General features: G+C 42.0%; 1 protein-coding gene across 27 annotated transcripts in view; it reads left to right on the top strand.

Annotated features, from left to right (window-relative positions):
• LOC143006384 (uncharacterized) overlaps positions 1–23,664 on the top strand; it is a 160,196-nt gene that overhangs the window by 1,257 nt on the left and 135,275 nt on the right. For 6 of the 27 annotated variants that reach the window (XM_076157820.1, XM_076157812.1, XM_076157814.1 and 3 more), the window contains 11 exons: positions 497–557; positions 1,354–1,487; positions 2,640–2,770; positions 2,872–4,681; positions 4,892–5,065; positions 6,985–7,158; positions 8,436–8,609; positions 10,248–10,421; positions 11,565–11,738; positions 12,930–13,103; positions 14,452–14,625. In XM_076157820.1, coding sequence (XP_076013935.1) covers positions 1,357–1,487; positions 2,640–2,770; positions 2,872–4,681; positions 4,892–5,065; positions 6,985–7,158; positions 8,436–8,609; positions 10,248–10,421; positions 11,565–11,738; positions 12,930–13,103; positions 14,452–14,625 — 3,290 coding nt within the window. In that variant the 5' untranslated portion in view covers positions 497–557; positions 1,354–1,356. Of the gene's footprint in view, positions 1–496; positions 558–1,308; positions 1,499–2,639; positions 2,771–2,871; positions 4,682–4,891; positions 5,066–6,984; positions 7,159–8,435; positions 8,610–10,247; positions 10,422–11,564; positions 11,739–12,929; positions 13,104–14,451; positions 14,626–23,664 lie in introns of all 27 variants that reach the window. The other 21 variants (XM_076157827.1, XM_076157823.1, XM_076157810.1 and 18 more) reach the window with 12 other exon arrangements.

Raw genomic sequence — 23,664 nt, 5'->3', positions numbered from 1 at the left:
TTCACTTCAGTTGATGTTTGTGGTTTGGACAGTAGGTGGTGCTGCTGCACAAACACGGAGCTCAGATTACAACACAAGGAAACTCTCCTGTTTGTTTTTTTTGGGTTTAATTTTTTATCTAGCTTAACATTTGGTTCCAGTTCTCTTGCTTCATTTTGTCGGGACATTATGGAGTCATAAACCTTGCAGTACAAACCTGTGTACATTTATAATTCCCTACTATGAACTACATCAAAGCTTGTAAGATTAAACGATCCCAGCATCATATCTACAGAGCCTGAACTTCTGTTTGTAATTATTGTGTCTAATCCTGCTCAGTGTTGGAGGAAACGACACATCCATGCAATCTACCAGAGCAATCAGCTCGAAGTACGAATCAAAGTGTAATCAAACTATCCTACACAAACCTTACTCGCGCCTTGCTCTCTCTCTCGCTCTCTCTCTCTCTCTCTAAAAGTGGGAGGAGCTCAGATAACATTCAGCCATTTTATTTCAGGCTCCTTTACAAGGTGGACGACCAGAGGGAGGAAAAGAAGAAGTTGGTGAGTGACAGCAGGGTGAGTGATATTACAACATGCTTATTGACACAGACAGTCTGTGATGAGATAGAGGTCAAATGGCAGATTGGTACAGAAAGAGTGGATATTGATTGATTTACTGCTGTTATATCCATTTGTGTTGTTGCTGTTATGGAGCATTTCCTCCTGAGTAATGTGACGTAGTAATAAAAAGTGTGAGAGCTGCAGACAGAGACAAGCTGCAGAGGCAGACTAACACAGCTACAGTACAATAATCAACCAGCAGGTAATCAATACTTATTAGCTAATCATGAACACTCCTGCCCCCTCTGCTTCAGTGGTCATATATGGATGTACTAAGTGTGAATGACCACTGAAAGCTGTGTGTTCCTCTGACCACAGAAGCTGATTTAAAAACAAAAAAAGTTGAAAATGAATGTTTGACTGGAAAAAGAGAAGGATTTGGTTGTGCTATGGTGTGTGTGTTTGTGTGCGAGCTTGTGTCAAGTCAAGTGAAAGCCCAATATTACAAACAATGTTTCCAAAGGGGAGAGAGGGAGAGAGGGAGAGAGAGAGAGAAAGAGAAAGAGAGAGAGAGAGAGAGAGAGAGAGAGAGAGAGAGAGAGAGAGAGAGAGAAAATAGTGCAATCTTGTCATTTAGGCTCTCTCTCTCTCTCCTGGTGCAGTAGTTAGTAGTTCATGCAGGTAGTTAGGGGAGCAGTCCTGTTAAGCTGATGATATTCTCTGTGTGTGTGTTTGTGTGTGTGTGTGTTCTGTTCTGTTCTTTAAGAGCTTTTTGTGTCTGAAATGTTTTTCCTGTTTGACTTAAATCAAGAAGATGAGTGTCTGTATGGATGAAGAGGAGGATGGAACAGGATCTGCTGCATCAGTCTGTGTGTCCATGAAGAGTGACTGGTCCATGGAACATCCTCCAGTATTCAGTGATGGACCTGGACCCTCAGACACAAAGTAAGAGCTCTGTTTATCTGTTACAGGAATTTTCCTGCATTGGGAATTCTTTGGTTGCTGCCAAAATCTTCTCTGTCTGTGTTAAAATGTGAACATGAGATGATTTTTTTTATTGTTGTTCACACAAAAGTCAAGTGATAAAGATATGAACATAGAGAAATACACTAATTGTGCAGGAGAGGAGATAAGCCTAAAGGTCCCTCCACTATTCCATTATTAGCTATATAAAAAGTAATGAAATAGAATTTCAAAAGAAGAAAAAACTAACTTAAGACAAACAAACAACGAAACAGAGACCAACCTGGCACAGTATCACATAAAACAATGAAAATCAATAAGTTCATCCTCATACACATTCCATAGAATATATTGACTTTGATAATAAGCAATACTTTGTGTTTAGTAAATAGAGCAGCAGATGGTTGTTTTCTGCTGGAGCTGGAAATCGTTCTTAACCTCTTTTGTATTTGAAATAATGGATTGAAGTTAGATGAGTAAGAAGCAGCCCAGACAGTATTACAGTATTTTATGTAAGGATAGATAGATGGATGGATAGATAGATAGATAGATAGATAGATAGATAGATAGATAGATAGATAGATAGATAAGTTGTATAAAGACAAAATAAATGAAAAATAGAATTTGGCCAAGGACAGATGCTCCTTTAACTCTACATGGTAATTGTAATCTTTTGGTGTTGTTGCCATTGGAGTGTACATATTCGTCTAATTTTAATGTAACTGATAAACTTATTATCTGCATGTTGTAAATGTTTCATGTTGGATGCTCATATACAGTATAGGCTGCACAATATCAATTCATTACACCACAATGTAAATAAAGAAATGAAAAAGCATCTGCTGGCCATCAGCTACCATCAATCAGCAAACCATCAATGGATGTAACTTATTGTGCAAGACACGCACACGCACACGCTGGCTTTTAGGACAGAAGGCAGAGAGGAACATGTCCCATCAAAATTTAAACTAAACAATGTTTGTCTTCTGCCCCAAACAATGTGTCTGCAGGGTGAAGTTTGAGGACACCTGACCAACAGGACAATATTAAAAAGGCTCAAGACAAGAATTTAGTTTTTGAGTTTAAATTAACAATGGCTTTAATCAGTGACATGAATTGCTTTCATTTTCACAGAAAGAGAAAGAGGAGCTCGTGTTGGGACCAGTCTGCTTCACCTGGAGACTCCTTATGTCAAAAGCAATTATGTCAAAGACCCAGAACAGAACCTGGACTGAAGACACCCAGTCAGTCTGGATCAGTGCACAGTAAGACTGTTGATCTGTCTGATGCTGTCAACATTTCTATCAGCAGCAATTCTCATTTTTCCACATGTTTTGTTTTGTTGTTGTTTTTTCTCTTCTACTAGGTGGCGCTCTGCATGAACTTTTAGACAAACATAAGCTCAGTCTGAGGAAGAGATGTGAACATGTGACTGAAGGAAGTGCTGGAGCAGGAAGTGGAACCCCCCTCAACAGGATCTACACTGAGCTCTACATCACAGAGGGACAGAGTGAAGGGGTCAATACCCAACATGAGGTGGTTCAGCTGGACACAGCAGCCAAGAAGACCACCCTCCATGACACTCCAATAAAATGCCAGGACATCTTTAAAGCCTTAGCTGACCAACAGAAACACATCAGAGTCGTCCTGACAAACGGCGTCGCAGGTGTTGGAAAAACCTTCTCAGTGCAGAAGTTCTCTCTGGACTGGGCTGAGGGTTTGGAAAACCAAGATGTCAATCTGCTGATTCTGCTGACGTTCAGGGAGCTGAACCTGATCCGAGATGAGCAGTACAGTCTTCTCATGCTGCTCCGTGTTTTCTATCCAACATTACAGACGCTCACAGCGGAGAAGCTGGCTGACTGTAAAGTTTTGTTCATCTTTGATGGTCTGGACGAATGCAGACTGTCTCTGGATTTCCACAGCAATGAGGTTCTGTGTGATGTCACAAAGAAGGCATCAGTCAGCGAGCTGGTAACAAACCTCATCAAGGGGAATCTGCTGCCCTCAGCTCTCCTCTGGATAACTTCCAGACCTGCAGCAGCCAATCAGATCCCTCATACTTGTATTGACAGGCTAACAGAAGTACGAGGCTTCACTGATGCCCAGAAGGAGGAGTACTTCAGGAAGAGGTTCAGTGATGAAGATCAGTCCATCAGAATCATCTCACACATCAAAGCATCCAGGAGCCTCCACATCATGTGTCAAGTCCCAGTCTTCTGCTGGATCACTGCCACAGTTCTGGAGCACATGCTGACTACAGAGCAGAGAGGAGAGCTGCCCCAGACCCTGACCGACATGTACTCACGTTTCCTGATGGTCCAGACTCAGACCAAAAAGCACAAGTATCATGAGGGCCATGAGCGCAGTCTACAGGAGCTGTCTAAGATGGACAGGGAGCTTCTACTGAAGCTGGGGAGGCTGGCGTTTGAACATCTAGAGACAGGAAACATCATATTCTACCAAGAAGACCTGGAGCAGTGTGGACTTGATGTGTCGGAGGCATCTGTGTTCTCTGGAGTTTGTACAGAGATCTTGCAGGTGGAGTGTGTGATCTTCCAGAAAAGAGTCTACTGCTTTGTTCACTTGAGCATTCAGGAGTTTCTGGCTGCAGTCTACATGTACCACTGTTACACAACCAGGAACACTGAGGTACTGAAGCGTTTCAGCAAAGATTATGCATCTCAGGGTGAGGATGATGACCATAACTCATCACTGGATGTCTTTCTGAGCAGAGCCATGATCAAAGCCCTGCAGAGTGAAAATGGGCACCTGGACCTGTTTGTTCGCTTCCTTCATGGTCTTTCACTGGAGTCCAACCAGAGTCTCTTAGGAGGTCTGCTGGGTCAATCAGAGAGCAGACCAGAAGACATCCAGAGAGCCATCAAAACCCTGAAAGACATGAGGGCTAATCATATCTCTCCTGACAGAAGCATCAACATCTTCCACTGTTTGATGGAGATGAAGGACCACTCTGTACATGAAGAGATCCAAGAGTTTCTGAAGTCAGAGAACAGATCAGAGAAGGAACTCTCAGAGATCCACTGTTCAGCCCTGGCCTACATGCTGCAGATGTCTGAGGAGGTTCTGGATGAGCTGGATGTGGAAATCTACATTGCATCAAAGGCAGGACAACAGAGACTGATCCCAGCTGTGAGGAACTGCAGAAAGGCTCGGTTAGTCCAGATGTTAATAATAATATCAACTAACAGGTAATCCTGTCCCATCATGTAAAGAGATCACCTCAGTTAGAAGTGAAGGTGTTTGCTCAGTGTCCATTATCATAACTCAGATTATTCACATCTCTGTAACTCTCAATAAAATGAAGTCACTTAGTAAGTGCTCTGCTTTGATCATGGATTTTTTTGTTAAATCTATAATACTAGGTTTGCTGACTGTGGACTCTCAGTGACCCACTGTGATGTTGTGGCCTCAGCTCTGAAGTCCAACCCCTCCCATCTGAGAGAGCTGGAGCTGAGTGGTAACTGCCTGCAGGACTCAGGAGGGAAGCTGCTGTCTGCTGGACTGGAGAGTCCAAACTGTAAACTGGAGATTCTGAGGTCAGACACATTTTGAGACAGATATGTCATCCTGGTGATGTCATTAACTAATTTCATTGATCAGTGTGTGTTATACTGTACAGTGCAGATGAAGCACTGGGAAACAAGAATTGTCACTAACATAACACATTTCACATTACACCAATATCTTTACATCAATATTCAAATTTGTCTCATTGCTCAAGCTTTAGCCAAAAAGTCATGGAAGAGTTAATCTGTTTAGCTCAGTGGAAACAATGTGAGAGGTCTCAGTTAAATATCTCCTCATTGAGTCTGTGCTCAGACATGTTTACCGTCTCTACTATAACAGAAACACCTCCAATTCATTTCCTTTAAAAAGCTTCCCATCCTATATCACACTGATTTTTACAGTCAACTTTGCTGTCCAACCTCCATCCAAAGCTCTGAGAGAATAAAGATGCTGCTGCAGTGAACAGGAAACAGTCTGTCCTGTCAGGAAGCTCTGCAGGATCTCTGGAGGAAAAACCTGCACTCTCTCTGTCATCGATTTAAACTATATTTTGATTTATGATTAACAATCTGTACCTTTAATGTACTGCTCACATCAAACAGGACCAGAGATTTATATCCAAACTAAACACAAATAAATTCATATTGGCAGCTTGATATAAGCAAGAAATATTCATCATCATATTTTTCAACCCTGAGGTGATATTTGATGTATATCTCCATATGAATTGATGATGTTCCATTCAGTTTCATGCAGAGATGCTGTTTGAGGAGGTGGAATAGATTGTTTGTGCTTCCAGATGTGGTTGCTAACTTCTTAGTAGCTAATCTCAGAGTGGAGATACACGGGCGTAAGTGGGATTTAATACTAAATTTGTTCTTATGGCCTGAAGTTCTTTTATCTACCTTTGTTGAACACACTTATTGGAAGTCGCTTTGGATAAAAGCGTCTGCTATGTAATGATCGTAATGTGCTCTTACGTATTCAGACTTCATACTTTATTGAGGTGAGTTATGCAAACAAAGCATTGTCCCCCCTAAAACAGGAACGTCTGCAGCTTTCTGGGATTCAGACTCAGAACTTGAGACATTTCTAGTTACGCTCACTGTTTGTCTGCTTCAAATGTGCCCAGGGACATCCTTACAGATGATTGCATGCAGGATGTAATCACACAGGATCACCTGTATGGATTTTGTAGACAGGATACCATTTACCGTCCTCCACTGGATGTAGACACGTTAAGGGACTGACGATCAATAACAAATCCCTGTTCCCTCTCTGTTCTCCATCACCTGTGTGCCTCCTGTCACCTCGCATCGGTGCTGAAGCACAAAGGTGAAGCGGCGTGTCACAGTGTTTGTCTTCTGTTTCTGCAATGTTTTCTAAATGTCCAAATCTATCAGTGAGACCACCAGAAAGCTGTGAGCCACCTGAACGTGTCATTCTCTTCTCTTCCCAGTTTGGGTGAAACATGAATATGTGTTGCTGTGTTTATTCATCACTCTGTGTTCATAATAACACAAAACACAATCACACTGTGGTATTTGGTGTGATTATAATGTTTATCACGTCGTTCGGCAGACGTCCTTGTAAACACACAGACAACATTGTGCTTTCCAGTTGTTGATTGTGTTTTAGACTTAATCACATTAAAATCACAATAAACTATTCAACTTCTAAGTTTGTGCAGCAAATATTGAAACTCAATTTACACCTGGAGTTTTTCCTGATAAATGTTGAATATGACTGTGATTTAAGTAAATTCATTCATTCAACATTTATTTCTGAAAACATAAAAGTGACCATCAGTGAAAGATGAAGCAGATCAACACGTTTTATGAATTTACAACCCCGCTCACACACATACACACACATGCATACACACACACTCTTCTTCCTTCCACTTGACCCTCAGCAGTGTTTTGTTGAAATCCTCCTCTCTCTGCAGGCTGAGAGGCTGTCAGTTCTCAGATGAAGGCTGTGCTGCTCTGGTCTCAGCTCTGAAGTCCAACCCCTCCCATCTGAGAGAGCTGGAGCTGAGTTTAAACAAGCTGCAGGATTCAGGAGTGAAGCTGCTGTCTGAGTTTGTGGAGAGTCCAAACTGTAAACTGGAGATTCTGAGGTCAGTTCAACTCACCATGAATCCTCAAATGTTGTCTGTGGTCTTCATGTCCCTCAGATGAAGAGTCTTTTTCAGGGCTCTCCAACCTTTTTCACACCAGGAGCTTCTTTACAAAACTCTAACTGGCCACAAGCTCCTAGTGCTTTTTTCTTAAATTTATAAACTGTTTAGTGAATTAAAGAGCAGAAACATATAAACTGCTCTGATGTGTTTTTATGTAACTGCTCATTTAAAAATAGATGGATAATTTGTCACCAACAGTGGAATATATGTCAGTGTTCGATATGTCTGTTTGCTCACGCTGGGAAGCGTCTGCTTCTCTCTGAACTCCAGTCTCTCTCTTCTGCTCAAACGTGTGTTTTGGACGCCACTATAGCTCTCATATTGTTTCATCCACTTCAGCTTATTTCCATGTAAGTTGTGTTGTTTATGTGCTGCCACTGAATCACTTCCTCACTGTAGGCAGTGTAGAATGCTCTGTGTGCCATCTCTGCCTGCTGTGCTGGAGTGTGTGTGGATGATGGTGTGTGTGTGGCCTGGTGTGTGCCAGTGGATTGAAGACTTTTTTGTGAGACCAGGCTTTAAGTCTCTACCTGATGTCTTCTTGTGAAATAATGACTCCAAAACACAAAAACACTGTTGAAGCTAAAGAGGAAGACAGATGAGCTCATTGATCAGCAGTAAGTAGTGATAGCATTAGGAGAGACGCCTCAGATAAGCCCACTAGAGCTTCTAGTCTCTCCTGCACTCTTTGGATGATTAATTGTCCTATTCTGGTTTCATCCTGTTTTTGTAGCGTTAATAAATGAATAAATATAAAGACGAATATTGGAACTATACAAACATGCTGCTGATGTAAAGTGGTGTGTGCGTGCGTGCTTGCGTGCGTGCGAGCGTGTGTGCGTGTGTGCGCGCGTGCGTGCGTGCGTGCGTGTGTGCGTGTGTGTGTGCGTGCGAGCGTGTGTGCGCGCGTGCGTGCGTGCGTGCGTGTGTGCGTGTGTGCGTGTGTGTGTTTCCCTGGACCAGAATCAAAACTTAACTAATATCAAATATGGGATTCAAATGAGTTGTCTGTGATTCCAGTAAAAAATAATCTCATATTTCATATTTTGATTTATAGGTGACAATGTGTTATTGAAACTTATTTCTTTAAAGATGATAAAGTGACCATTACGCAAAGCTAAAGCTGGTATAATATGATAGTATGTTGATGTCAATGTATTACATGTATACTTGACCCTCAGCAGTGTTTTGTTGAAATCCTCCTCTCTCTGCAGGCTGTCATACTGTCAGTTCTCAGATGAAGGCTGTGCTGCTCTGGCCTCAGCTCTGAAGTCCAACCCCTCCCATCTGAGAGAGCTGGAGCTGAGTGATAACAAGCTGCAGCATTCAGGAGTGAAGCTGCTGTCTGAGTTTGTGGAGAGTCCAAACTGTAAACTGGAGATTCTGAGGTCAGTTCAACTCACCATGAATCCTCAAATGTTGTCTGTGGTCTTCATGTCCCTCAGATGAAGAGTCTTTTTCAGGGCTCTCCAACCTTTTTCACACCAGGAGCTTCTTTTCAAAACTCAACGTGGCCACAAGCTCCTAGTGCTTTTTTCTTGAATTTATAAACTGTTTATGAATATTTAAGAGCAGAAACATATAAACTGCTCTGATGTGTTTTTATGTAACTGCTCATTTAAAAATAGATGGACAATTTGTCACCAACAGTGGAATATATGTCAGTGTTTGCCACGACCCCTGATATGTAAACTCTGTTTGCTCACGCTGGGAAGCGTCTGCTTCTCTCTGAACTCCAGTCTCTCTCTTCTGCTCAAACGTGTGTTTTGGACGCCACTATAGCTCTCATATTGTTTCATCCACTTCAGCTTATTTCCATGGAAGTTGTGTTGTTTATGTGCTGCCACTGAATCACTTCCTCACTGTAGGCAGTGTAGAATGCTCTGTGTGCCATCTCTGCCTGCTGTGCTGGAGTGTGTGTGGATGATGGTGTGTGTGTGGCCTGGTGTGTGCCAGCGGATTGAAGACTTTTTTGTGAGACCAGGCTTTGAGTCTCTACCTGAAGTCTTCTTGTGAAATAATGACTGTGCGTGCGTGCGTGCGTGCGTGCGTGCGTGCGTGCGTGCGTGCGTGCGTGCGTGCGTGCGTGCGTGCGTGCGTGCGTGCGTGCGTGCGTGCGTGCGTGCGTGCGTGCGTGCGTGCGTGCGTGCGTGCGTGCGTGCGTGCGTGTGTGTTCTTCCCTGGATCAGAATCACCTGTTATCAAATATGGGGTTTAAATGAGCTGTATGTGAGGGGTCTAGTGTTTGTATCTTTCTGTGGCCTGTGGCAGACGGCCAATAGGGGGTTGGCAAGTGCCCCAGTCAGAGGGAAGAGGGGATTTGACTGCAAGTGTATTTCAATATGTTTTAAAACATTGTATGTTTGAGATGTGATCAGCTGCTCCTCCTCCATCAGTGAGCTCAAGCCAAGAACCTTCATCACTGACAGACTGAGTCACAGTTGGAGTTCTTATCAGCCTTGGTGGAGGTGTAGTGTTTCACCTGTATTGATGATGTGATGCCTTGGTGAGCTCCTTAAAAACAAGCTGCAAGCTGCTGGGAGATATTTTAGGAAGAATCTTCCTTGTTTTCTGATTTATTTGCTGTTAATGAAACTCAACATGTGTTTCTGCTCTGTGCTGTAATGTGTGTGATGGTAAATGTATCATAATGTCCATTTCCACAACATGGATCCATCAGTAAACAACACAGTGATCAGCTTGCATCACAACTGACTGAAGCTGCTCAACAAACACTTAAGGTTCATTGATTTCTACTGAAAAATCCAGCCTGACATGAAGATCTACAGAAAGCTGGAATAAAGAACTCTGTGTTTACTAAATGTGATACAAGGGGAAAATCATTTTAATCTATATTTTGATTTATAGGTGATAATGTGTTATTAAAACGTATTCCTTAAAAGATGATAAAAGTGACCATCAGTCAAAGCTAAAGCTGGTATAATATATTAGTATGTTGATGTCAATGTATAACATGTATACTTGAGCCTCATCAGTGTTTTGTTGAAATCCTCCTCTCTCTGCAGGCTGCATAGCTGTCAGATCTCAGTTGAAGGCTGTGCTGCTCTGGCCTCAGCTCTGAAGTCCAACCCCTCCCATCTGAGAGAGCTGGACCTGAGTAGGAACAAGCTGCAGGATTCAGGAGTGAAGCTGCTGTCTGAGTTTGTGGAGAGTCTAAAATGTAAACTGGAGATTCTGAGGTCAGTTCAACTCACCATGAATCCTCAAATGTTGTCTGTGGTCTTCATGTCCCTCAGATGAAGAGTCTTTTTCAAGGCTCTCCAACCTTTTTCACACCAGGAGCTTCTTTTCAAAACTCAAAGTGTTCACTAGCTCCTGGTGCACTTTTCTTGAATTTATAAACAGTGTTTTGAAAAGAGCAGAAACATTTAAACCGCTCTGATGTTTTTTCATGGAACTGCTTGCGTGCGTGCGTGCGTGCGTGCGTGCGTGCGTGCGTGCGTGCGTGCGTGCGTGCGTGCGTGCGTGCATGTTCTTCCCTGGATCAGAATCACCAGTTATCAAATATGGGGTTTAAATGAGCTGTATGTGAGGGGTCTAGTGTTTGTATCTTTCTGTGGCCTGTGGCAGACGGCCACTAGGGGGCGTACGTGCCCCAGTCAGAGGGAAGAGGGGATTTGACTGCTGGTGTAGTTCAATGGTTTCTAAACATTGTATGTTTGAGATGTGATCAGCTGCTCCTCCTCCATCAGTGAGCTCAAGCCAAGAACCTTCATCACTGACAGACTGAGTCACAGTTGGAGTTCTTATCAGCCTTGGTGGAGGTGTAGTGTTTCACCTGTATTGATGATGTGATGCCTTGGTGAGCTCCTTAAAAACAAGCTGCAAGCTGCTGGGAGATATTTTAGGAAGAAGCTTCCTTGTTTTCTGATTTATTTGCTGTTAATGAAACTCAACATGTGTTTCTGCTCTGTGCTGTAATGTGTGTGATGGTAAATGTATCATAATGTCCATTTCCACAACATGGATCCATCAGTAAACAACACAGTGATCAGCTTGCATCACAACTGACTGAAGCTGCTCAACAAACACTTCAGGTTCATTGATTTCTACTGAAAAATCCAGCCTGACATGAAGATCTACAGAAAGCTGGAATAAAGAACTCTGTGTTTACTAAATGTGATACAAGGGGAAAATCATTTTAATCTATATTTTGATTTACAGGTGATAATGTGTTATTAAAACGTATTCCTTAAAAGATGATAAAAGTGACCATCAGTCAAAGCTAAAGCTGGTATAATATATTAGTATGTTGATGTCAATGTATTACATGTATACTTGAGCCTCAGCAGTGTTTTGTTGAAATCCTCCTCTCTCTGCAGGCTGTCATACTGTCAGATCTCAGTTGAAGGCTGTGCTGCTCTGGCCTCAGCTCTGAAGTCCAACCCCTCCCATCTGAGAGAGCTGGACCTGAGTAGGAACAAGCTGCAGGATTCAGGAGTGAAGCTGCTGTCTGAGTTTGTGGAGAGTCTAAAATGTAAACTGGAGATTCTGAGGTCAGTTCAACTCACCATGAATCCTCAAATGTTGTCTGTGGTCTTCATGTCCCTCAGATGAAGAGTCTTTTTCAAGGCTCTCCAACCTTTTTCACACCAGGAGCTTCTTTTCAAAACTCAAAGTGTTCACTAGCTCCTGGTGCACTTTTCTTGAATTTATAAACAGTGTTTTGAAAAGAGCAGAAACATTTAAACCGCTCTGATGTTTTTTCATGGAACTGCTTGCGTGCGTGCGTGCGTGCGTGCGTGCGTGCGTGCGTGCGTGCGTGCGTGCGTGCGTGCGTGCGTGCGTGCGTGCGTGCGTGCGTGCGTGCGTGCGTGCGTGCGTGCGTGCGTGCATGTTCTTCCCTGGATCAGAATCACCAGTTATCAAATATGGGGTTTAAATGAGCTGTATGTGAGGGGTCTAGTGTTTGTATCTTTCTGTGGCCTGTGGCAGACGGCCACTAGGGGGCGTACGTGCCCCAGTCAGAGGGAAGAGGGGATTTGACTGCTGGTGTAGTTCAATGGTTTCTAAACATTGTATGTTTGAGATGTGATCAGCTGCTCCTCCTCCATCAGTGAGCTCAAGCCAAGAACCTTCATCACTGACAGACTGAGTCACAGTTGGAGTTCTTATCAGCCTTGGTGGAGGTGTAGTGTTTCACCTGTATTGATGATGTGATGCCTTGGTGAGCTCCTTAAAAACAAGCTGCAAGCTGCTGGGAGATATTTTAGGAAGAAGCTTCCTTGTTTTCTGATTTATTTGCTGTTAATGAAACTCAACATGTGTTTCTGCTCTGTGCTGTAATGTGTGTGATGGTAAATGTATCATAATGTCCATTTCCACACCATGGATCCATCAGTAAACAACACAGTGATCAGCTTTCATCACAACTGACTGAAGCTGCTCAACAAACATTTCAGGTTCATTGATTTCTACTGAAAAATCCAGCCTGACATGAAGATCTACAGAAAGCTGGAATAAAGAACTCTGTGTTTACTAAATGTGATACAAGGGGAAAATCATTTTAATCTATATTTTGATTTACAGGTGATAATGTGTTATTAAAACGTATTCCTTAAAAGATGATAAAAGTGACCATCAGTCAAAGCTAAAGCTGGTATAATATATTAGTATGTTGATGTCAATGTATAACATGTATACTTGACCCTCAGCAGTGTTCTGTTGAAATCCTCCTCTCTCTGCAGGCTGCATAGCTGTCAGATCTCAGTTGAAGGCTGTGCTGCTCTGGCCTCAGCTCTGAAGTCCAACCCCTCCCATCTGAGAGAGCTGCAGCTGAGTGATAACAAGCTGCAGGATTCAGGAGTGAAGCTGCTGTCTGAGTTTGTGGAGAGTCTAAACTGTAAACTGGAGATTCTGAGGTCAGTTCAACTCACCATGAATCCTCAAATGTTGTCTGTGGTCTTCATGTTCCTCAGATGAAGAGTCTTTTTCAAGGCTCTCCAACCTTTTTCACACCAGGAGCTTCTTTTCAAAACTCAAAGTGGCCACAAGCTCCTGGTGCACTTTTCTTGAATTTATAAACAGTGTTTTGAAAAGAGCAGAAACATTTAAACCGCTCTGATGTTTTTTCATGGAACTGCTTGCGTGCGTGCGTGCGTGCGTGCGTGTGTGCTCTCAAGTGTTTCACCTGTATTGATGATGTGATGCATTAGTGAGCTTCCTAAAAACAAGCTGCAAGCTGCTAGGAGATATTTTAGGAAGAAGCTTCCTTGTTTTCTATTTGCTGATAATGAAACTCAACATGTGTTTCTGCTCTGTGCTGTAATGTGTGTGATGGTAAATGTATCATAATGTCCATTTCATTACATTACGAACATTTGGCAGACGCTTTTATCCAAAGCGACTTACATTACATTACCACCCTTCGCAGAGGGGGGAGCAATTGAGAGTTCGGTGCCTTGCTCAGGGGCACCGGCGATCCTCCGGTTCCCAAGCGGAAGCTCTACCCACTGAGCTACTGCCTCCCCTTCCACAACACGGATCCATCAGTAAACAACACAGTGATCAGCTTTCATCACAACTGACTGAAGCTGCTCAAACACTTCAGGTTCATTGATTTCCACTGAAAAATACACAAACTTTGTCAAAGGATCCATTTGGCTCAAAGTGATTTCCACACAGATTTGATGTCACCAGGCACCAAACCTTTTTGTTTCCTGCTGCCAGAGATAACTCTTCATCGTGTTGTAGAGTAAAAGAGGTCATCTCACAGTGAGAGCAGCTCACTGACTACAAGACAAGTGAAGAGAGAAGTGGAGAGAAAATGCTGGACCACATCACTGTAGAAACACAATAAACTGCAGCTCATCAAATATGTATCATCACATTTACACCTGGAGTTTGTCTTTAACAAACTGACACAAAATCAATGAAAGTGAATAAACACCTCAACCTGTAAATAATGAGGCCTACATACAACCTGCTGAACATCTGAGGGGACAAGTTTGTTGGAGGCTCTACAGATCTACAGAAACCTGGAATAAGGAACACAATGTGTTTCCTTAATGTCTTCCGGGGGAAAATCATTTTAATCTATATTTTGATTTATAGGTGACGATGTGTAATTAAAATGTTTTCTTCAAATATGATAAAAGTGACCATCAGTCAAACTAAAGCTGGTATAATATAATAGTATTTTGATGTCAATGTATAACATGTATACTTGAGCCTCAGCAGTGTTTTGTTGAAATCCTCCTCTCTCTGCAGGCTGACATCCTGTCAGATCTCAGATGAAGACTGTGCTGCTCTGGCCTCAGCTCTGAAGTCCAACCCCTCCCATCTGAGAGAGCTGCATCTGAGTTTTAACAACCTGCAGGATTCAGGAGTGAAGCTGCTGTCTGAGTTTGTGGAGAGTCCAAACTGTAAACTGGAGATTCTGAGGTCAGTTCAACTCACCATGAATCCTCAAATGTTGTCTGTGGTCTTCATGTCCCTCAGATGAAGAGTCTTTTTCAGGGCTCTCCAACCTTTTTCACACCAGGAGCCTCTTTACAAACTCAAAGTGGCCACAAGCTACTCATGATGTCTTTTATTTACAAAGTTATTCAATTCAACTTTATTTATTATGCGCCAAATCACAACAAACATTATCACAAGCCACTTAATGATAGTACAAGTGTAAATATGGCTAATGATATTAATACTACTAGCAGTACAGAGTCTTCATCTCCACAGAACAGGTTTCCACAGTGTGTGTGTGTGTGTGTGCGCGCGCGCTTCCCTGGATCAGAATCAGAAGTTAATCAATATCAAATATGGGATTCTTATGAGCGGTATGTGATTCCAGCTAAAGAGATTCTTTGATTTATAGGTGACAATGTGTAATTAAAATGTTTTCCTTCAAAGATGATCAAAGTGACCATCTGGTATTATATATTAATATGTTGATGTCAATGTATAAAATGTATACATGACCCTCAGCAGCACTGATGCCAACTAAGCACTTTTTTGCTAGATTTTGCAACTTTTCAGATTATCCAAGAAACTCTTTTTTTTGAAAATTCACCAAGCAACAAATGAAGCTACTTTTTAAAATGTATTTGGAAACTATTAGCAACTTTTGAAAAGTGACTGAAACGTTAAAGTGCATGCATTTTCCCTCTGAATGACCCAAAACAATTTTCTTTGTCACACACTCAGTCACAACAACACACAGTCTGTCTGCCCGGCTGCAAAAGTGCGTTGTGAGTTGGGTCAGCAGTAGTGAGGGCTCAGCTCAATAGAGAGGCAGACAGTCACAGGCAGGAGCAGCGATCATTGTTGGCTGACTGCAGCAGCAGCAGTACATACATTTACATTACATTACGATCATTTTGCAGACGCTTTTATCCAAAGCGACTTACATTACATTATATTACCACCCTTCGCAGAGGGGGGAGCAATTGAGGGTTCGGTGCCTTGCTCAGGGGCACCTCGGCAGGGACTCGAACCGGCAACCCTCCGGTTCTTAAGCGGAAGCCCTACCCACTCGACTACTGCCTCCCCAGTTGCATGCGTTTGATGAGACAAATGATGGGCGTTGTATTTTTTTGCTCCAATCATTGAAAAACATTCAGTTCAGAGTGTAAATGTTTGGGTAGGAAGTCACAATTAATTTTCTTTTTTTTTAGAATTTCCTCTGCACAGTAGCAATAACAATCTGTAAAGGGCTAAGCCTTCAGTAACGTTACTACATGCTAGTGCACTCACTCACTGCAGATGGAAATCAAGCTAGTCCTGAAAAAGTTTTTCAACATTTGATTTAAAGACATAAATGTATTTCTCTGGTGGCTTGTTTGCTAAACTTACTTGATATGTTTAAAAAGTTCAACAACCACAGTTAAAACCCAATGAATATAGTTGATCAAGAATGTTTGATCTTGCACAGAGCTTACATCAACCAACATGTCTCAGCCAGAAGTACAGAAAGGAGTGGGAGTCTGTACCTGAAGTTAAAGCGTGGCTGAAGCCAGGAATTGGGGATGATTGTCAGGCATACTGTGCGTACTGCTAATCAGATATGCTTGCAAAAATATATGACAAAAACATTGTGCTACAGCAAAGCATATCAATAAATCAAAACCGTACGTCGTGACATCACAACGTCATTCAGCAACTTTCAGCAAAAAATCGACCTGTCTGTAGAAACTGCACCTGAAAATGAGTTGGCAAAACTGCTCATCAGTGTTTTGTTGAAATCCTCCTCTCTCTGCAGGCTGCATTGCTGTCAGATCTCAGATGAAGGCTGTGCTGCTCTGGCCTCAGCTCTGAAGTCCAACCCCTCCCATCTGAGAGAGCTGGAGCTGAGTGATAACAAGCTGCAGGATTCAGGAAAGAAGCTGCTGTCTGATCTTCGGCAGAGTCCAAAATATAGACTGGAGACTCTGAGGTCAGTAGAGTTTCAGTCAGCTGATTGTGTTTCAGCAGTTTAGTGTTAAACACAGTTAGTGTCAGAGCAAAGGTCCAGTGTTTCCTGGTAAAGCTCAGTCATTAGCAGCTGCAGCTTTCCCTTCTGAAGCTGTGAGAGCAGAATGCTGACAGGATTGGACACAAAGACAGAGAGACAGACAACAGTCAGTCAATCAGATCAGCCACTAGCTTGTTGCGATCATGTGTGTGAGCTGACATGAAGATGACTGTTGTTGTTGTTGTTGTTTGTCTCTACAGAACATAAACGTGGACTATAGCTGACAGGATTGACAGAAAGTGAGTATTCAGGTGGTGATCATCATTTATCAATACTTTTTTTCAAACTTACATATCTGTACATTTTCTGTCATTGAAGAACAAACAGTTCACATAACAAATCCACAAAATAAAGTTTTGATTTGAATAAATCTCATCAGGCGGTAAAATGGGTAAAATCCTAGATTCATGATTGCTGTCTTCTTCTCTCCAGCAGATGGCGCTCAGTACGTGTGAGACGTAGAGAAACATGGATCAGTAGACAGAAGACAACAGAGGAACACATGAATCCTGACAGCTCACTGACATTTTAGATTTTGAGGACATTTGTTTTTGGATGGTTGTCATAATAGAAAAATACTTAGGTTAAGAGAGTAAACTGCCCCACCAGGAATAGTGCAGGTTTCCCCTTTATGCTGCTGTAACACCTGAATTTCCCCTTACTGCCGTCGTGCCACACGGTCACACAAAGACCAATTGGGAGCAGTGAAGCTCAAACAGAAAACTTAAACAAAGTTCCAAGCTTCTAAACAACTTAACATAACATCATTTTAAGACTGTGCTTTTGTACAGTTCTTAAAATGTAACCGGAGCCAATAAAATATATAATTGATATGCTCAATGAACAGAATAGGAATCAAAATGATCTTGCGAATTCATGCAGCGATCCAGGTTTGGGCTCCAGTTATCATATTGAATCACTGCTGAACCAGAAAGAGCTCAGTGCAACAAAACGTTTGACAAACATTCCGTCCATACAGTGAAGTACACACCAGCTTCTGTACGCAGTGGAAGATTTGAACCCCTAGATGGCAGCACGTTCCTTTGAATGAGTGATAAAGTCAGCCCAGAACGCTGAGAGGAAATGTTGCTACTGAATTATTATGAATATTGCTTTGTCTTCCTTCCTGTGTATGATTGTTCACGCTGCATCTAAGCAAAGCTACTGACAACCAAATTCCTTTTTCAGCATGTGAGGTCTCCTTGCTAACAAACTTCACTCTTGCTCTTGTTGGGATTCTGTAAAACCATAGTCTATAATAAATCCATATCTGTAAATCTCCATTCTTTTCATGGCTTTGTTTCATTTCTCCATTTTGAGTTTGAGTCGTTGAGACAAAGTGTCTCAGCCCCCATAAAGTGTAAAACATGTTCATCCGTTGCAGTCTGGCTACACGGACACGCTTGATGTCTCCTGGCTCCTCCTAGAGAGCATGTGGAAGTGTTGTTGAGCAACACACTGAACCCATGACTGCTCCTGATGTGCAAGTTTGCTCCTTGCATGTTATGCCCCTGCCATCAGTGTATGAATGTGAGGTCATTCTAATGCATTTTGGAAAAAAGCCTTTATGAAGTACAGAGTTTTATCTATATAAATCTATATATAATCTATGTACACGTTTTTGCTCACAATCATGACTCAGTTACACACACTGAGGCCTCAACGTCTGCTAGTTAATCTCAATCCTCATTATTGTAATCAGGCTCCACATCCACAGATTGTTTCCGTCTGAGTGCAGAAAACAATGCGAGGTACTCCTCATGTATGAGACACACACACACACACACACTGACAATTTGTTGAACATCATATTGGCAGCTTCAACTAAAATGACTTTTTCTGATGAATATAAAAAGCAACAGTGACATTTGTTGTTTGAAATCAAAGTCAAGTGTCACGTTTCTGTGTTCTGTATAATCATGAATCTACTAATGTTAACCTAAGATTCCCACTTTCTTGTACAATGTGATTCCTTTATGTCTTTATTTCTCATTTTTACAGCCCAGTGCTGCACAGGTCAGGCTTGTTGACAAAACAAAGGTGTAATTATTTTATGGGACACAAAATATCTAAATTCAGTTTTGTAGTGAACAGCAATATGGCTTCATGCCAAGAAAGAGTAGCACAGATGCAGCATTCGCTTTGAGGATGTTGATGGAAAAGTACAGAGCTTGACAGAGCGAGCTTCATTGTGTCTTTGTAGATCTCGAAAAAGCTTTAGACAGTGTACCGAGAGAGGAACTGTGGTACTGTATGAGGAAGTCTGGAGTGGTAGAGAAGTATGTTAGAGTGGTGCAGGACATGTATGAGAGCTGCAAGACGGCGGTGAGGTGTGACAGGTGTGACAGAGGAGTTCAACATGGAGGTGGGACTGCATCGAGGATCAGCCATGAGCCCCTTCTTGTTTGCTATGGTGATGGACAGATTGACAGATGAAGTCAGACAGGAATCTCCATGGACCATGATGTTTGCAGATGACATTGTGATCTGTAGTGAGAGTAGGGAGCAGGTAGAGGAAAATCTGGAAAGGTGGAGGTATGCACTGGAAGGAAGAGGGATAAAGGTAAGCTGCAGTAAGACAGAGTACATGTGTGTGAATGAGAGGGACACAAGTGGAACAGTGAGGTTACAGAGAGAAAAGATAAAGAAGGTGGAGGATTTTAAGTACTTAGGGTCAACAGTCCAGAGCAACCAAGAGTGCGGAAAAGAGGTGAAGAAACGTGTGCAAGCAGGTTGGAACGGGTGGAAAAAAGTGTCATGAGTGATGTGTGACAAAAGAGTAACAGCAAGAATGAAAGGAAAGGTGAGACCAGCGATGTTGCATGGTTTGGAGACAGTGGCACTGAGGAAGAGACAGGAGGCAGAGTTAGAGGTAGCAGAAATGAAAATGTTGAGGTTCTGTTTGGGAGTGACAAGGATGGATAGGATATTTTGGAGATAAAGTCAGAGAGGCCAGACTGAGATGGTTTGGACATGTACAGAGGAGGGATAGTGAATTTATTGGGAAAAGGATGCTGAGGTGGGAACAGCCAGGCAGGAGGCCTAGAGGAAGATATATGGATGTAGTGAAGGAGGATATGAGGTTAGTTGGTGTAAGAGAAGAGGATGCAGAGGATAGGGGTGGATGGAGACGGATGACTTGCTGCGGCGACCTCTGAAGGGAGCAGCCGAAAGGAAAAGAAGAAGAAGATGGAAAGCAGTGATCTACTAAAGAAACCTCAGACAACCCGGCACCAAATGGCACTCACTCACATCTGGTCAGGCTCCCAAATGGAGTGTTATCAGTCCCCAGACTGCCGTAGCCAAAACATTGGTTGTAAATTGAAACCTTACATTGACCCTACAATCCTTATGGGATTTGTTATTGGCATATATATTTTAGCCATACAGTACCGACAATTTACCTTTGTTCATGCTTGTGTGCATTTAATGTGGTGAATTCCTGTGTGAGTTGATATTTGTATTTGTTTTTGCTTTTGTTTTTATTGAAGCAAACATTGTACATGACATTGCGCATACAATTGTAGAATATTTTCGAGATCATTTTTTATACAGAAAGAGGGGGAAAAGGAGAGAGAGAGATAGAAAGTGAGAAAGAAGGAAGGTTCTATTGATACTATTGTTGTTAAACTTTATATGTAGACCCTCAGGTAGAAATCAGATAGATTGAAATTGCAATGATGTCATAGGGTAAATACAGTGTTTACAGGATGATGTCAAACAGCAATAGGGTAGTACAAATCGCATCATAGGCTGTGGTAAAGAGAAGGGATTCTGTTTTTTATTAACAGGAAACGTACAGCCATTTTACATCAGGCTCCTTTACAAGGCGGATAACCAGAAGGAGAAAAAGAAGAAGTTGACAACATTCTTATTGACACTGATAGTCTGTGATGAGACAAAAACCAGGTAAAATTGCAGATTGGTACAGAAAAAGTGGATATTGATGCATTTGCAGCTGTTATATCCCTTTATGTTGTTGCTGTTAAGGATGTTTTCCTCCTTAGTAATTTGATGTAGTTGTAAAAAGTGTGAAAGCTGCAGACAGAGACAAGCTGCAGAGGCAGACTAACACAGCTACAGTACAATAATCAACCAGAAGGTAATCAATACTTATTAGCTAATCATGAACACTCCTGCTCCCTCTGCTTCAGTGGTCATATATGGATGTATAAAGTGTGAATGACCAGTGAAAGCTGCGTGTTCCTCTTAACTTAACCCTTACTAACGTTGGACAACCTGGTGGCAAAAACAGCCACGCACATAAAAACTGCTATAAAATCATCATACATCAATATTTTTTACTACTAATTTCTTTCCATAAATCTCTTAAGCAACTTCTTAGCTTCTCAAAACTACCAAACATTTAATCATTTTTCAGGATTTTAACCCTTTAAATGCCTGTTTAACTACTTGAAAGATGTCATTATTTATTACAAAAAAAACACAAAAAGGTCATTATTTTCCATAAACTAAATAGTAAATGGATGGGGCTTTGGTGGTGATTAGAGTCTTGGATGTGCCAAAGATCAGTAGTGAAATTGATTTGATTGCATTAGTATTTTTTATGTACTATCAAAATCTCACACTGGACACCCTCGAGGCAGAAATGGCACCATTGACTTCCATTGAAACCACATTTTCTAATCTCTCTGCCATTCCTTTATAAAATCATACATTCTCTAATGTCAGCATTTCATTATGAAGAAAAGTGGTGATATTTGACATTTTTAGTGTTTTCCACAAAATTCAACCATTTTCACTGAAATGAAGAGGCATTTCAGTGAGGAAGAGGCCAGAGAAATGATCATGCAGCCTTTACCTAACAGTGAGCTGTTCGTCCGTCCGTCCTCCACTGGATGTTAACACATTGAGGGGCTGACGATCAATAACAAATCCCTGTTCCCTCTCTGTTCTCCATCACCTGTGTGCTTCCTGTCACCTCGCTTCAGCGCTGGAGCACAATTGTAAAATGTATTTTGTGTGATTATAATGTTTAAAACGTCGTTTGGCAGACGTCCTTGTAAACACACAGACAACATTTTGCTTTCCAGTTGCTGATTGTGTTTCAGACTTTATCACAGTAAAACACTCCTCTCTCTTCAGGCTGTTAAGCTGTCAGATCTCAGATGAAGGCTGTGCTGCTCTAGCCTTGGTTCTGAAGTCCAACCCCTCCCATCTGAGAGCTGGAGCTGAGAGGAAATGAGCTGCAGGATTCAAGGGTGAAGCTGCTGTCTGATCTTCAGCAGAGTCCAAAATATACACTGTAACAAATTGTCCTATAAATTTACAGTAAAGTGCTGGCAGCAGGGTTGCCAGCTCTCTACTGTAAATTTACTGTTCTCATTCTGTAATCAACATAACAGTATGTTACTGTAATACTAAAATCGACGCACAAGGACACACACATGGACGCACAAACACCGGCATCAATGGTAGAACAGCGCACAGTGACGACGAAGAAAAGGCAACAGCAATGGTCACAGTGGCAGAAGACTTGACTAACACATATACAGATACAAAACACATTAAAACAGGATTCTTGTGGAACTCTAGGTTAACTGTACCGATATTCGTCTATCTAGTCTTTATTAACAACACCGTCGTACAGCGTATTTTGGTTGCCCCCCCCCCCCCCCTAGATTTTCAGTGGCCCCATCTGGCCCCCCCTGGGAAAACAATTCTGTTTGTCGGAGCCTGTTCTAGGAGTTTGCCAAACCCAACATGGTGTGGTGATCAGAGACAACAACAGTTGGCACGGGACTGGATCCAAGATAAACTTCAAACTGTTGCTAAGGCCTCTTTCTCAATAGTGCTGTAGTGGAGCTGATGCTTTCTGAATTTCTTTGGGAAGTAACACACTGGATGGTCAACGCCATGCTCACCTTCCTCCAGAAGCACTGCAGCCACACATAGTTAGTCTCCAGAACCATACATTAGATACAAGTTTAGAGTTTGTACATATTGTAACGTGTATATATTTCTGGGCTTCATACAAGGTTTTTGAAATCCTTTTGAATGGAACCTTTTGGTTTAAAGTAAGTGTCAGGAGTCACTTTTGTTGTTTTGTAGTTGAAATGTGTTCATCATACTAATATCCTACTAGAGTGAAAATGTGTGTTATTGAGATAGTGGAAATACTGGGTTAAGTGATGATTAAGTGACTCTATTGAAGAATTGAAAGAAACTGAAATGATTGAAATGCATATAAGAAATGTGTCATGTGATGTTTACATGATTTGAGTTGTTTAATAAAACAACCAGAGAAGCAATCAGGGAGAAAGTAAGACGGACTGTATCCTGATTGTTCCTGTTCACCTGCTTAATACAGGGACATTTCCCTGGGACCTGTAACAAATACCATGACGGGCATGAACTTGTGGCTATTTGTGTGTTTTTTGCACAGTGCTGATCATTTAGAGTTTTAGGGATTTGATTGAGTGGTTTGATTCCTTCATTGAACCCATGTCTGGCATGTGTAGAGGGCTGAGATGGTACTGACTCACCAGCAGGGGGTCTTACATGAGGAGGTCAAGGCACACAATGACTTTACTGTTGCACATCTTTTTCTTTTTTCTGTGTCCTAATGAGGTTAATGGCAGTTCTGCAATATCTGTGCAAACAAACTTGAAAGGTCTGTGTGCTTGTATTGACTGCAGTGGGGCTCTGCGTTGAGGGAGAGGTTTCCTGTAAGCTTCACATGTGTGACACAATCCGCAACAGGTTTCAATATCAGATCTCATACCTGCCCAATAACACGAGTTCAAAGCTGTCTTAAATGTGCGATCAGCACTGTAGTGACCAGAACAGGGGTTACCGTGGAAAATGCCCATAATATCAGTGATCAGTGAGGATGGGATAAGCACCTGATACACAGATTTTCCTGGAGCAATATGAGTTTCCTGGCAAAGTAACTCATCACATAATTTCATCCTTGGAAATCTGGAAACCACAATTTTCTCAGAGCTTTGCCT

This window comes from Genypterus blacodes, unplaced genomic scaffold, assembly GCF_046128005.1.
Source record: "Genypterus blacodes isolate CSIRO-AG114 ecotype Tasmania unplaced genomic scaffold, CSIRO-AGI_Gbla_v1 ptg000073l_1, whole genome shotgun sequence".
Lineage (NCBI taxonomy): Eukaryota > Metazoa > Chordata > Actinopteri > Ophidiiformes > Ophidiidae > Genypterus > Genypterus blacodes.
Note: the sequence above shows the minus strand (reverse complement) of the source record. Positions and strands in the feature narration are given on the sequence as shown.